Source organism: Ostrinia furnacalis, unplaced genomic scaffold (genome assembly GCF_004193835.3).
Source record: "Ostrinia furnacalis isolate ACB-3 unplaced genomic scaffold, ASM419383v2 OfSCF5472, whole genome shotgun sequence".
Classification (NCBI taxonomy): Eukaryota; Metazoa; Arthropoda; class Insecta; order Lepidoptera; family Crambidae; genus Ostrinia; species Ostrinia furnacalis.
The window spans coordinates 320894-336575 of NW_021135711.1; the positions used below are offsets into that span (position 1 = coordinate 320894).

The window sequence follows — 15682 nt, forward strand, 5'->3', positions numbered from 1 at the left end:
GCTTCCACACTTCGTTTGCGACTGTTAATATGGTAATTAGGATATTCTACTTTGACAATAAGGATTTTATAATATCGTATACCACATGTTAGTCGGAGGCAGCCTGACTACTAGACTGGTGAGTGTTGGAAACAGTTTTTTATTAATAAAATAATAATAGCTGTAGAAAAACGGATCTTTTCAGGCGCTAAGTAGCAGTCTAATGTTCGTGTGTATCTAACCTAGTACCCGTAGACAAAGTTACCTTAAATTAATTTTCAAGATCGTTTTACTACGTTTTCTTACACATGCTATTTTGTGATACTTTATAAGTTCATAATAAAATTTGTTTATAGAAATGGGCGTAACTCTACGAACGATATTGTTGTTGGCGACAGCATGCGCACTGGCCCAAGGTGGAATAAGTGCGAGTTTAGGAAATACGTACGTACCTATACAATACATACCTACACAGTGCTAAAACCGAACACTTTAATTTGTAACTAGATAGACAGGCAGTTTGAACTGAAAACTGAACAGAATAACGAATGGGTGACAGAAAGCATCTGGATGAAGCGCGGGATTGGTCGTTTTGGATATCCTTGGGGGAGAGGTCTTTGTCCAGGTCGACGCCGCGTCCTTTAGCTAAAATGATGATGATGATTTACGGGTGACGTGCTATTTATTCCAATACGAGTAAGCAAATTAAAGGACGATTTTAACATGGCATGAGAATAAAAAAATTGTTACCTACAGTACTTTATATAAGTACCTATAGCTAATCGAATTGCCCCATCTCATCACAGACTGGTGCCTCATCCTGTACCTCTAGTACGAAAAACTTTCGAGTTCGTTTCGTTGCGTATTCAAAGTGTCATCGAAAAATTTTGTATGAAAAATTAAACAGCGCCCCCTAGGGCGGCTATAATATAGGGGGCGCTGTTTAATTTTTCATACAAAATTTTTCGATGACACTTTGAATACGCAACGAAACGAACTCGAAAGTTTTTCCTACTAGAGGTACTGATGTAGGTTTCTTCCCTTTAAACCTTTATTACAGTTGTTTGACCACTGTATTCTAATTCTCCATCATTCCAGCTGAGCCCTGAAGTGACCCACTACATCTACAGCCCGGGGTTTCCCGCCAACTTCACGACGGCTGTGCAGTGCCGCTGGGTGATCACGAGCCCGCCCGGCTTCGTCTGCCGGCTCAACTGCTCGCAGATCGTACTGCCTGATGTAAGTGCCATTTTTGAGCCGTGTGGTTCCGGCAAAGTTGGATAGAACCACTTCCACTATGCGTGGATATCGTACGAGTAAAAGGCATCAAAGGTATATGCGAACATCAGAACCCGTCTCTCCAGTGCAGGGTGTTGAGGCTGAATCGTCAACTTTGGTAAATTGGAGAGAGCCGTACGTGCTCCCGCAGTAGAGACTAAAATTATACCTGATGATAATTTATTTATAAGGTAGAGGTATAATTATTTATTTAAGACTTCGAGTTACTTTTCATAATGTTACATAGTTAATTAATGTTACTAGTGACGTCAATGCGTTCTCTTTGCCGTACAAAACTACGGGTGTCCCATTTTCACAGTTCAGAGAGTCAATTGACTACGACATCGTAGTCAGTGGACATCCACTACCCTATTCCTTTCCTTATCATGTAACATAATGTCATTATTAGCTACCTGTGGTCTTAGGAACTTGAGTTCCAGTAGTTATTCGTCATTATTTCCAGAGTCCATCATGCTCAGAGGACCGGCTGCTGATCTCAAACCAGGGCGACCCTTCGCTCATGGTGGCGAACACTTATTGCGGCCGGCGCTCTGTGACCGAAGTCTCTATAGGACGCCGAATCACCATAAGTAAGCTCTGTATTCTGAAACTAAAATATTAGATAGAATACCTAACTTTTTATTTATCTACAAGTTCTAGCGAGGATGCTCTTGGCCTGTATTGAGATGAACACAACTGAAAATAAATAAATAAGGCCTAAATTTTTATTAGTCATATTATGAAAAGCCTTCATGAAAACGACGCTTTTTCAGGTTTACTAGCCCCACCAAATACCGCTGGAGGGCGTTTGTTGTGTGAAGCAACGGCTGAGAGAGAAAACATTTTACGTGAGTTAACATATGTTTAAGTAAACGAATAAATTCGAAAAAAAAACTTATTAAATACCAAAAGTATTTAATTAATTATTGAACACTGATTGTGATTTTTGTTTAATTGTATTTTATGTGATTCGATTTTTCATTTTCTAGGTCGTTCATCACTGGCCGAACTTGGAATACAGCCTTGGATTAATTTTTAGGAATGGATTAATAATATAGAAACTCTGGATATTATGAATAAAGTTTAAATTCGAATTGTAGTATTTTCATTTAAAAATTCACTTGTGTATTTTTTAAATTCCCTATCGAAGTCACTGTGATTTAAGAATGAACCTTCAATAAATTCAAAGAGTTAGCTACCGTTGTTGTGGTTAAACAAACCGCGAAAGAAAGAAAAAGAAAAAGAGAGCTTGTGAATAAAACAAAAAAGTTTTCCCTCACTGAAAACTTCGCAATACACAGATGTCGCCACCGTCAACGCGGGAAAATGGCCGCGAGTTTAGGCGCGAATCTATTGATTTTCCGCGCGCTCTCATTCCGTTCCTAACTTCACCCTTCAGCCCTTCAACTCCGGTCTTACACAATAATCTATTAGGACTAATTTACTGCAAAAAGATTTTCATTTCGCATTCCAATTTCGAATTTCATTATGTTTCGAACGCGTTTTACTTTTTTTAGTTGCGCATTTTCCGTAATGGCGTAAAGATGTGTTTTGTCGCCGGCCAGTTTTATAGTGTGTAGTGCGAGATGGCTGAGGTACTGCGGATCTTGGTGAAGAGGTGATGAGATATAAAAATGCCAAAGAGGATACCATTCCACGTCGTCTATGCCACAAGTAAGTGAATGTATTTATTTAAATATTATTTAAATTTTATCACAAAGGAAAGCTTGTGTTGTTTTTTGCTATTTAATTTGAATTTAAATGATTTTACCAGTTATTTCTGTTACCCTACCTACATTATTATATATATCCTTACCTATATATATCATATATCTTTATTTTTATTCGAGAATTTACCGTCTAGTTTTAGACAGACAAGTTAGTCGATTCGTGATGGAGCTAATTTAATAGACTTAACAAAATGTTGTCTAGGTGATCTAGAAATTACCTTTTGCATATTCTGTGCTATGGCGATCGTAGCGAACAGTTAATACCTACATGTGGGTCTGACTCTGGTTTAAATGAAATTACCTATTTTAAAGCTTGTAAGTGAAAATCGTGTTTAACTCGCAAAAATATTGAAGATTTCTACAAACGTTAATGAGAATGAACGTAAGAATCCGAACGTTGTACTTATTGTTACTTAAGTCTCTACCTACTACTAAAAGTTTCTTAGGTCTACATTAGATCCTATTACCTATTTAAAGTGTCTGCCCGTCTATAGAAAATTAAATATCCTGACAGACCCCTTACCATTAGTTTTGTTACGACTTACTTACATCCCCATTATTTTATGATAACCCTCTGCAAGTAACTTGATAGTTCACACTAACACCACAATCAATTTATGAACTTTTTATGAGCTGTCAAAACGCAATCACCCCATAAAGTACGACAGCACATCCTACTAATCCTACTAATATTATACTCGTAAATGTGAAAGTTTGGATCTCTGGACGTCTGGATGTTTGTTACTCTTTCACGCAAAAACTTCTGAACGGATTTTGATGAAACTTTACAGTATTATTGTTTATAGCCCATTTATGACGACCTGTGACAAACTAAATTTCATGCGGGTGAAGGCGCGGGCAAAAGCTAGTCAGAGTATAAATGTTTGTTGCAAAATAGCACTAAATGCAACTGCAAAAGATGCCACAGTGTTTCGCTTGATGTGCCGTCATCAGTACAACAATAAAGAACGTACCTACGTAATTAAAATTGTTGCATACATAATTGATTGCTTTGTAGCAACAATCATGTAACTAACTACTGTTTATAAAATTGATATTTAACTTAATGGGTTTTCGGGGTAAAATAAAGTTTTATCAGTAGGTACTTGTGTCTTGAAGTGTTCCCTTTGTTTTTAGATATATCTCTTGTTCTCTACCTTTTACTCGCGGCTTTGCTCGCATAGCGTAGTGTAGTCTCAGAAAGATTTGCTTGTGTGCCTTTTATTTTTTTTAAACAACAGATTAACGATTAACGAAATTAACTATTTGATTAACGGTGCCCAACTATGCCAAATTGTTGAGGCATTCTCTACCGAAAAACATCTAAATTGGTTCAGTGATGTGTGAAAAGGTAATAGACAAACAGCTAATTCCACATGTTAAAATACGGGAATATTCCCACCTTTCGTTCCCACCGCTGCAACTCCTGTGTAGCCAGGATCTACAGCTTGACGGCCAATAAAAACGCAAACAATAAAGGTCAAATTTATCCCGGGCAAAAGTTAAACTGTCATTAGACCCGCATCGAAATTAATCAGAAACCGCATGTTACAATAGTAACTAGTTAAAGAATATTCATTATATCGACTTCCTTTGAACGTATTTACTTATACAGGTATTAAATATACATAAAGTAAGCAATGCCAGACTGGCAGGCGGCCGTTCGTATGAAATATTCAAGAACTGCCACGCGGGGTCGATAGTTATTGATTAGTCAATTATAGACTAGGTACAGCTAATTGAAACTGGATGTAGGGCAATAAGTAGCACTTGCTTATTATTGAAGAGTATGAGTTTCATGATGAATTTAATCTACTAATTATAAAGAGGTAAAGTTTGTGTGTTTGTATAATTTGTTAAATTGTAAGGGGTAATCTCGTGATCTACTGAATGTTGTTATATTTTGGGTACTAACAGGCACTATCATCACAACTGAGTATCATTGTTTTGCCGTGACATTTCGTCGTCACCTTTTTAGTGGGTACCTATTCGGGTTGATAAAATATAGGGTGTACCAGTGACCAAATATCTGTGTAATAGCTTGATAAGATAGGTATGTAGGGGTTTACAAATTCCTCGATACTACGGCCTTGAAATGGATGGGAAGCTCTCAGAATTTTTCTTTTTCTGCCTCGCCTTTTTCCAGTTCGAGGAGTCGGCTTTCCCGATTATGTGCCGCCACTTGAACGTCTTGTTCGTAGAGTCCCACCCAATACTTTCATGTCCTTTTGGACATTCGTCCAGGTAGTTTAAAGTGTTCTTTTCCCCCACTTTTTTGTAGCCAACGAATCTGTCAGATTGTATGAAGAACTATTACAGAGTAAATACAAATGAGTAGGTCATCTTCATAGAAACGCCGAGCGCGGTTTGTATGTGAGCGCGCCAATACGTACCTATGCGGCGCGCACGCACACACTGACAAAATTTAGCGTGGATTAGCGGTGAGGTGCGCTGAATTTTGTCAGTGTGTGCGTGCGCGCCGCATCGGTGCGTTTCTATGAAGATGACCTATTCTTTTGTATTTACTCTGACTATTATATCCGCAGGTGAAGACAGCTCGTACCCAGCATGCGAGCTCAACGCGCAGGGCCCGGCGGCGCGCGGCTGGCGCAGCGTGGGCGCGCCGCCGCACGAGCTGCTGCTGCGGCTGGCCAGTGTCACGCAGGTGCACAAGCTGCAGCTGCTGGCGCACCATCAGCTCATCCGTGAGTACTGTTCCTAGGTTTGAACTTAAAGAAGGTAGGAAGGTATTTAAAGAAGGTCGCCAGCCTTAAGCTAATATCAAGTCATCCGTAAGTAAAGTATGTTAGACCAGGCCCCTCGTTTCCAAGTCCTCAATGTGCCTCTGGTAAATTAGTGAGGGCTGTGCTCCTGCAGTAGAGTGAGGAGGGTGTTGTGAGTGGCCAGTTTGGGGCGTGAAAGCCAAATGCTCCACCAATAGTTTCTGGTAAGTTAGAAAGGGTCGTGTTCTTGCAGTGGACACTAGATGTCTTCATGATGAAGGGTGTCGTGGCCAGCTATATGCTCCATTCCACTCATCGTTCGTAAGTATAGTGACAACAGGGTCCGCGGGCCATGGTCTTGCAGTGGACACTGGATGACCTGCATGATGAAGGGTATGTGGCCAGCTGTATGCTACTTCCCATTGAACTCATTCGTAAGTGTTGCAAGTTAGAGCAGGCTTCTTCTTTTCCATGGGACATTCTTGCTAAGTACCCAGGGAATCAGGGTCTGCTATATGCTTCAGCGTATTCGTAAGTACCAAGGCTACTCTACTGTAACTAAGAGCAGGCTCCTCTTTCTATTGGGCACTCTTGGCAAGTGCTCCACTAATAGTCTCTGGTAAGTTAGAAAGGGTCGTGTTCTTACAATGGACACTAGATGACTTCATGATGAAGGATGTCGTGGCCAGTAATGCTCCTCATGCTATTGGGTACTCTTGGCCAATGCGCAGGGCCCGTCTTTTTCATGGGGCACTCTTGTGAAGTACCCAGGGAGTCATGGTCTGCTATATGCTTCAGTGCATTCGTAAGTACACCAAGTACCAAGGCTCCTCTACAGTAAGTAACAGCAGGCTCCTCTTTCTATTGGGCACTCTTGGCAAGTGCTCCACTAATAGTCTCTGGTAAGTTAGAAAGGGTCGTGTTCTTACAATGGACACTAGATGACTTCATGATGAAGGGTGTCGTGGCCAGTATATGCTCCTCATGCTATTGGCTAGTCTTGCTCAACGCGCAAGGCCCGTCTTTTTCATGGGGCACTCTTGTGAAGTACCCAGGGAGTCATGGTCTGCTATATGCTTCAGTGCATTCGTAAGTACACCAAGTACCAAGGCTCCTCTACAGTAAGTAACAGCAGGCTCCTAATTCTATTGGGTACTCTTGGCCAACGCGCAGGGCCCGGCGGCGCGCGGCTGGCGCAGCGTGGGCGCGCCGCCGCACGAGCTGCTGCTGCGGCTGGCCAGCGTCACGCAGGTGCACAAGCTGCAGCTGCTGGCTCATCATCAGCTCATCCGTGAGTACTGTTCCTAATTTGAATGGGCCAGCGTGGAGAGCGTAGGCCAAGTCCTCTATTGCCTCAGGAAGTTAGAGAGGATCTTTCTCTACGTGCGTGCGTCGCCAGCCCTAAGCTAATATCAAGTCATCCGTAAGTAAAGTTTGTTAGAGCAGGCCCCTCGTTTTCAAGTCCTGTGCATGCTCTGGCTGTGCTCCTGCAGTGGATATTAAATGAACTGATCATGAAGGGTGTCCTGGCCAGCTTTATGCTACTTTAAACTCATCATTCGTAAGTCACAGTAAATTAAACCAGGCCCAGAGGGTCGTGCTCTTGCAATGGACACTAAATAACCACATAGAGGGTGTCGTCGTGGCCAGGCTGTAAATTACTTTCAACTCATCCGGTTAATTAGAGCAATCCCCTGTTTAAGTTAGACTTTTAAGAAGATGAAGCTACGATAGAGGACGAGTCATGGTCAGCCAATCAGCCATACTCTACTAAAGTGCAGCCAGTTATAGATCGAAGAATTAGGGGGTCTATTTCTAAAGTTTTTATAGTAATTAGGTATATGCTCCCAACAAAATAACAAAATGTTCGAACTACTTCACAGCGGCGTGCGTGGAAGTCCTGGTGTCTGGCGGGCTCATCTCCGAAGGCGCGGCGACTCCATGCGGCGCGACATACACCAGCGTTGGCCGCGTCACTCTAGCTCGGCCTACTTCTCAAGCCAGGACCAGGGAACTCAGGTAGGCTACCTTTTCCTCTTGCTTCCATAGTCAGTAGTCCCTAGTTCTCACCAGGACCTCACGAGTAGTCGCAGTAACTGGATCGCGCTGCGCGAGTTCGCGCACTCCTGGCACACAATCAGGCGAAGTTATGAGAAGAAGTGATGACATTTATCAACGATAGCAGCCCGACGCGAAGTACCGTATTTGTGGTGTCAAGCCCCAGAAGGGGGAGAATTGACTATGAGAAGGGACATGGATCAGATAAATTTGTAGGGAGTCGAGCAAAGCGCCCGGGGAAAAGAGCCCAGAGCAAGTACCCGCGCGCTCTCCCGAGATTCGGTTCGTACGCCGTGAGGCAGGAAGAACCATGGGTGGTGGAGGGTTAGTCCCTAGTTCTGTTGCTCAATATTTTAGTCCTGATGTCTGGCGGGCTCATCTTCGAAGGCACGGCGACTCCATGAGGCGCCACCTACACCAGGGTCGGCCGCGTTACACTAGCACGACCTACTTCACAGGCCAGGACCAGAGAACTCAGGTAGGCTACCTTCTGTTCTTGCTACCATCAGTAGTCCCTAGTTCTGTTGCTCAACATTTGAGTCCTGATGTGTTGGGCTCATCTCCGAAGGCGCGGCCACTCCATGCGGCGCGACATATACCAGGGTTGGCCGCGTCACCTGGCTCGACCTATCTTTCAGGCCAGGACCAGAGAACTCAAGTAGTCTACCTTCTTGTCATCAGCTTTGCACTGTAAGTCGATCTTGAAACTTCAAACTCCTCCTAAGTATATTATGTGTTCTGCTAGAAAAGAAGAATACATAACTACCTACAATATTTGTTTGCAGATCAGCAGCATTGCCCGAGCCCACAGTAGCGCGTTTTGTAAAACTCAGACTATCCGGCCCACATCCACCAGCAACAGACGATGATCAGGTATGTCATTAATTTATCAGCTAAATAGGTACTTTAACGCCCGTATTCACAAACATTACTATGAGGTCTCATAGTGCGCGTGGATGCACAGGGTCACACACGAACCAATCACAGAGCTCTATTCAACTGTGCGTTCGATTTTCTACTTCACTAAAGCAAGCATCGTTTGAGAATACGAGCGTACCTAAATAATAAATCATCTCAAATCAATCTGATAAACGTGAGGCGAGTAAAACCTCCTTTTACCTCTGGTAAATTAGACAGGGTCGTGCTTAAGGAAGGTGAACTTAAGATGCTAAAAGGTTTCCCCTAATTTTGGCTCCCCATAGCACAGTTTTCAGTTGGATCAATATAATTCTGCATTCATGTCAGTAAATAGCTAGCATTTCTTTAAATTTCCAGGTAGCACTAATGGCAGTGAACGTCCTCGGCGAAGAAGTGGAAGAAGCGGAGAAGTCCACGCCAACATCGGCTAAGGCCGAGCCAAGTTACTCTCCATACGACGACTTGGCCTTCGTGATGTATGTCGACACGGAGATAGCGGACTTGGTCAGGACCTTGGATGAGAAGAAGAAGAACGCTGTTGCTGGTAAGTTGAAAAATATTCAAAAACACAATATAATATCTTCGCACGTTGAAAATACTGTAGGTCAATTTTCTTCTTCGTCACTACACTCTTGCCTGAGTAATCGTGGTCGTCACACCAGGTCCGGTGGCAAGCCTCACAATCCGTCGCTATTCTTCCCGCACTGCAGCCTTTCTTGTGCACTCGTGGAGTGGACCATTGAGTGCGGTTTTGACCTGGTCTGGCGACCTGCCGCGCGCTCTTGTGCCCTCAACCTTTTTCTGCACGTTATTACCTTCATAAAATCCTACTGCAAAATTAGCTCTTATTAAAATCTCATCACTTTTCTCTTTTACATTGACCATGTAATAGGGTTGCAGATCAAGAGGTTTGGTTTTTTTTTTTTGCAAACCACATCTGGTGCCCAAACTAGGAATGGAATCCTGTGTCTTGGAATCTTCCTAAAGAATTAATTTCCCGTTCCAGAGGAGCGGTTCGAATACGCCCGCCGGCTAAAGTCCGCTGGCTCCGCGCTCGCAGCCGCCGGAATCCGCATCGGGCGCTGGAGGCTGCGTAAGCGCACGGCTGCGGCGCGGGATGACTTCGAGCTGGCGAGACGCATGAGGGATAGGATCGCTGATGCTTTGGCTGGGGTTAAAGAAGACCCGCAGTTGTGTAGGCTGTTTGAGGAAGAGGGGGTAAGTTCTCAAGAAAACTTTAGGATAGTACTGGGGGGGAGAAGACTTCGAGCTGGAGAGACGCATGAGGGAGATTTGGCTGGGGTTAAAGAGGACCCATAGTTGTGCAGGCTGTTTGAGGAAGAGGGGGTAAGTTGGCAAGAAATCTTCAGGATAGTACTGGGGGAGATGACTTCGAGCTGGCGAGACGCATGAGAGACGCTGATGCTTTTGATGTTAAAGAGGACCCACAGCTTTGTAGGCTGTTTGAGGAAGAGGGGGTAAGTTGGCAAGAAATTTTCAGGATAGTACTGGGGGAGATGACTTCGAGCTGGCGAGACGCATGAGAGACAGCATCGCTGATGCTTTGGCTGGTGTTAAAGAAGACCCGCAGTTGTGTAGACTGTTTGAAGAAGAAGGGGTGAGTAAGTAGGTAGTTGAAGATCAAAGACAGGATACGTTTTAGAGCGTCATGTGGGAAGGCGACTTCGAGCTGGCGAGACGCATGAGGGACAGGATCGCTGATGCTTTGGCTGGGGTTAAAGAGGACCCGCAGTTATGTAGGCTGTTTGAGGAGGAGGGGGTAAGTTTGAAGCTCTAGCAAGAGGAGATGGTGATGTAGGAGACGCTGAAATTCCAGCTGAAATCCGCTGGCGTATCAGGCGCTGGCGGCTCCGCGAGCGCACAGCGGCTGCCAGAGACGACTTCGAGCTGGCGAGACGCATGAGAGACAGAATCGCTGATGCTTTGGCTGGTGTTAAAGAAGACCCGCAGTTGTGTAGACTGTTTGAGGAAGAAGGGGTGAGTAGATAGTTGAAGATCAAAGACAGGATACGTTTCAGAGCGTCATGAGGGAAGGTGGCTTCGAGCTGGCGAGAAGCATGAGGGATAGGATTGCTGATGCTTTGGCTGGAGTTAAGGAAGATGCGCAGCTTTGCAGGCTGTTTGAGGAAGAGGGGGTAAGTTTGAAGCGGTAGCGAGACTTAATTTAGAAGGGAGTGTGATGTGGAGAGACAATCTCAAGCTAAGACGTAGTTGAAGAAGTTAGTGTGTAAGTTCAAGCTTATAAAAAGGAGTCATTTGCAGGGGAGAGTGATATGAGACGAGATTCAGCTATCTCGCCTGATAAGGATAGAATACGATAAGTTTAAAAGAGTGGATAAGTTAAGGATTCAATTTTAAGGGAGAAAACTATAGCAATCGAAACATCACTAGCGCTGGCTACGGTCAAGGAAGGTCCACAGCTAAGCTTACGATGACTGTTAAAGAACTACATATCTTCACACCAAAACCTTCATCTTTTCCAGCCGGATGCCCGCAACGACTCGTCCATGCCGCAAGAGTACGACTTCTCCCACCACCTGTCGCCGTCCGTAGTGGCTGGCTCGCTCAGCCTGGACATCCCCTCGCCGGTGCCACCGCTGGAGGAGCCGGAACAGCAGGAGTACGCGAATGGGGATGAGGAGGAAGTCACCAATATGCCTAGTGTAAGTGTTTTTACCATGTTTTAGTAGGTACTTTGTAGAGAACATTATGAAAGGTAAGTAGGTTATATTTTATGACTTCACTTTCGTCTTGGACCTCGTGTCTTTTTTCAGTGTAACATCATTCATTAAGCTTTCGTCCAATATTTAGGAGGTAATTCATTTTGACGTGCTTTTTAACATTGCCATGTGTATAATCAATGTTTCCAGTTTAAAGTCCTCCATTTCAGGCCTGAATACTCTATGAAAGGCCTAAAAATCTACGATTCCACATCTTCATAGAGCTCATGTAGTTGATCCTAAATGAGCCATAAGCCAAATTCTACATGTAACTTCAGCAGTTCAGAGTGATTTTCTTTGTTGAGTTTGTTTTTAACTTGACGAACAAAAAATTCGTGTTGATAAGCCCTTCATAAATTCCAGTCCCCCGTCCAAACTCTACAAGAAGACATCCGGCCGATATCTCGCGAACCAACCCCACCACCACCACCACCGCAGGAAGACAAAGTTGACAAAGCCCAGAAGAAGATAGAAGAAGAAGTTCACAGGAAGATAGAAGAAGAACTGAGGAAAGAGACTGATAGCCCCAGAAGGAGTATTACGCCAAATGCTGCCAATGGTGGGTATACCAACTTTTTTCCCTTAAGAATGGTGCACAAATGTATACAACCAGTGTGCTCACCATGAGTTCACGTTAGGTGTGCTCGCAAGCGAGTACGACAAAAAAATCTATGGAGATGTTATTTCTTGAAGGTAGCCGCTAGGGGTGCTGTACAATATTATGTCATACATTTACGCCCGTACTCACAAACATTACTATAAGGTCTCACAGTGCTCGTGGACACACAGGGTGACACAAGAGCCAATCACAGAGCTCTATTCGACGCTGTGCGTTCGATTTTCTGCTTCACCTAAGCAAGCATCGTTTGTGAATACGGGCGTTATTGTCATTATTCGATTTTGCTAGCGAGCATACCTAACGTAAACTCATGGTAAGCACACTGATCAAGCTAACTGCGCACTTCCCTGCCGGGCTAGGATGCGCGCCGTGATAAAATCTTATCGACGATTTTAGACGACAAGTATGGGCCTATCGCGTAAAATCGATAAAATGGCTGGAATGCAACTCTCCCTCCCACTTACCCGTACACCTCCCTGCGTTCGCCATACGAGCGTCGATGTGACGTCACGGCTTACAGGTGCGCAGTTAACTCGACCAAGTTGTAATAAGTAACTAAACATTATTACTGTTTCCAGGTACTTTAGTTAGACGTAGAAATAAAAGTGCAGGACCTAGGTCTACATTCGAAGCTTATGAAGAGAGGCTGCTACCAGCTCTGAGGCAGTAAGTAAACTATAGTTATTTTATATTGAGTTTGATAAATATTGAATAAAAGTGAATTTTTTTGGCAAAGTATTCTAAAGGTAGTAATTCGAATTAAATCCATGAGGTCTCATTTAAAAAAGGTCTTTATGCCATCAGCATTTGGCAGTGCGTGCTACTGCAACTTATCATGAAACGTATCATTCCTACTGATGAAAATCTATTAAAATTCCAAAATTTCGGCTTGCCACTGGTCTCCTTCTTAAAAAATTGCTTAACCTGAAGAAAATTATTTATAACACCTGATCATTGGTTGTAGTAGTTAACTTACTTTTCAAATTGCTTGCACTCAGCTCTCCAAAGAACCAGAGCTTTGACCAAAGGTATGGGAAAAACGAATGGGCTAACTTTATTTGTTCTAAATGTTGCTATAGTCTGATCTGCGAGCACGTAGAATTTTGTCTAATGACCCCAAGCTATCCATCCTTATCGCTCGCGCGTAATTATGTTGTTGTCGCGCTCGCACACTCACTGCGGGCGCCCGTCACACAGTCGCGATAGAAAAATAATTACGCGCGAGCGATAAGGATGGGTAGCTTGGGGTCATTGGACAAAATTCTACGTGCTCACAGACCGGGCTTTAGATGTGTCTAGATTTTAAGCTCTTTCCATTGGCTGTGTTTGGCTAAATACCCACTTTTTCTTGAAATTAATGTTATCTTAATAGTTTAGGGAACAGAATTAGTGATTTTAGGAATTAGGAACTGTTTTAGAGAATAGAACCGTAAGCTAGGTGTAAAAACGAGTAAATTTTGTATTTTAGTTTACAAAAATCTAGTTTTAGAGAACAGTTGTATCTCAAAATTAGTTTACAGTGATGTCCAAGTCTAGTGACATTATAATAGATTAGAATCTATAATCAAATCAGGATTAGATACAGAGTAGGTAACTGTTCGTTAGTCAATTTTGAATAATGTTCGATGATTCGATACTACTTACTTATCATTTACTTTATCTACCTTTCTATTGATTCTCCGTTTTGCGCTTTCTACTTAATGACTAGCCTTTTACTTTTTGCATGTGCTATTAGCCTTAAATATTTTTGTTAATTTATTGTGATGAGGACCATCTGGTGTAGAGGTCCATGCTCTTGCAAAAACATCAGCAGCAGCTGCGTTTACAGCTCGCAAATGACAAACCTGTGCATTTGATTATACACTGACATGATTACCAATAAGTGCAGCAAATCTTGGCTGAAAAATGTTAGTGTAATTAATAAAATTTTATGCAATTTCCTTTCTTCAATAATATGCCTCTGCACATCTCTGCATAACGGCTATTGGCTATGTGGACGTGTCTAAAAAATCCTACACGCGCAAGATTAACGCCCGTATTCACAAACGATGCTTTTCTTAAGCGAAGAAGCAAATCGAACGCACAGCGTTGAATAGAGCTCTGTGATTGATTCGCGTGTCTCACTGTGAGATCTCATAATAATGTTTGTGAATACGGGCGTAACGCACGCACCAGTAACACACCTTCTGTCCTCCAGCTCGCATACCAATGAGTACCTCCGGGAGGCTCGTGAGGAGGAATGCAGTGGGGGCAGCGCCGCGTCACACCCTAGACAGCTGCAGCCCCATAAACTGAATGAGAGGGAGAGGAAGCAAGCTGCTTTGCCGATACTCATCTTTGGATACCCTCTGGTAAGCCATAAGGTCGACCTGAAAGTAGAGACCACGGTACATCAAGGGAAACAATGTGGCATCTAAGCAGTGGTGATAGTTGCTATTTTTCAACAAACATTTTAGTCCGATAGATCTGCTGCCGTCTCTACCATTGCTAACCTTTAAAAATACCATCACGTAAAATTTAAAGCAACATCTAAACAACATATCCCGAATCTGCCACCGTTCCACAAACTAAGTAGTTCCTCATTGTTATTTTGGACCGTTGCCTTTCTATACAGGGTGTTAGGTAAATGGGTATATGAGCCGACACTAGCCCATGTTAACATGGGCATATAAATGGTATGGTGAAGTCAGTAAATTAATACCATCATTTTTATTATTTTAATTTTCATATAAATCGGATGTTATAAAATTTATTTTGTATGAAAATAAAAAAAAAAAATGACGATATCAAATTTCTGACTATTTATATGCCCATGTTAACATGGGCTAGTGTCGGCTCATATACCCATTTACCTAACACCCTGTATACCCAGGCTTTCCACTTTGTTAACCACCTACAGGCCAAGCTTGATCCGTCTTTCTTTTTTTGTCTTGTGTCACAGAATAAGTAATAGTACAGGTACAGAAGGATTACTCCGCAAGACGATTTAAATAAATGCGAGACTTGCTGCGACCTGCGACGCGATACAGTGGAATTCAGCTCGCACAGCACTACGTACCTACAATTTTATTCACCTACAAGTTTTGTCTCTTTCTATCGCGTGTCTCTGAACTCTTCTTACGCTGTTAGGGTTGCTGTCTAATGAAAAAAATAATTAATCTACTTATATGTCATGAGGTACGTACCTCATGACACGTATGTATGTAAGTACGCATTCATTATGGAAAACCTTGGGAGAGGCCTTTGTCCAGCAGTGGACGTCATTTGGCTGAAACGAACGAACGCATTCTAAGCAGTAGTCATGGTAGGTTAGCTTCCTATACTATCCTAAGAATTATTGATTACCTACATGGCCAACATACCTTTCAGCATCTTTGGGAAGCGAAAAAAAAGATAAATCCGGTAGATTTCTTTTCGAATTTAAACACCCGAACGCCGCACAATATTTCTTTCTCTTTATGTCCATTTTTAAATAATACTTCGATCATAGAATTAGGTACTACAACGCACGCCAGCGTCCTGACGGGCGCGCGCGTGACACTCGTCTGATATAATACCCGCCGGCGCGGCGGGGCGCTTCGCTGTAGGTAATTATCGGATGTACCGCGCGGAGTGAGCCAGGCCTGCTTGTGTGTT

At 43.1% G+C, this 15682-nt stretch overlaps 2 protein-coding genes across 2 annotated transcripts in view; both read left to right on the top strand.

The window, feature by feature from the left end:
* Positions 1-45: 45 nt before the first annotated feature.
* On the top strand, positions 46-2325 carry LOC114361245 (embryonic protein UVS.2-like). Its single transcript, XM_028316242.1, has 6 exons — positions 46-118; positions 336-423; positions 1078-1218; positions 1721-1847; positions 2031-2105; positions 2247-2325. The coding sequence occupies exons 2-6, from the start codon at positions 379-381 to the stop codon at positions 2294-2296; spliced, it is 438 nt and encodes a 145-aa protein (XP_028172043.1). The 5' UTR covers positions 46-118; positions 336-378; the 3' UTR covers positions 2297-2325.
* A 366-nt stretch (positions 2326-2691) lies between these two features.
* The window catches only part of LOC114361226 (centrosomal protein of 104 kDa), a 37354-nt gene continuing 24363 nt past the window's right edge, over positions 2692-15682 (top strand). Inside the window, exons 1-10 of the mRNA XM_028316211.1 lie at positions 2692-2931; positions 5534-5692; positions 7594-7729; positions 8554-8641; positions 9044-9230; positions 9693-9904; positions 11191-11370; positions 11791-11986; positions 12625-12712; positions 14244-14397. Coding sequence (XP_028172012.1) covers positions 2892-2931; positions 5534-5692; positions 7594-7729; positions 8554-8641; positions 9044-9230; positions 9693-9904; positions 11191-11370; positions 11791-11986; positions 12625-12712; positions 14244-14397 — 1440 coding nt within the window. The 5' untranslated portion in view covers positions 2692-2891. The remainder of the gene's footprint in view (positions 2932-5533; positions 5693-7593; positions 7730-8553; positions 8642-9043; positions 9231-9692; positions 9905-11190; positions 11371-11790; positions 11987-12624; positions 12713-14243; positions 14398-15682) is intronic.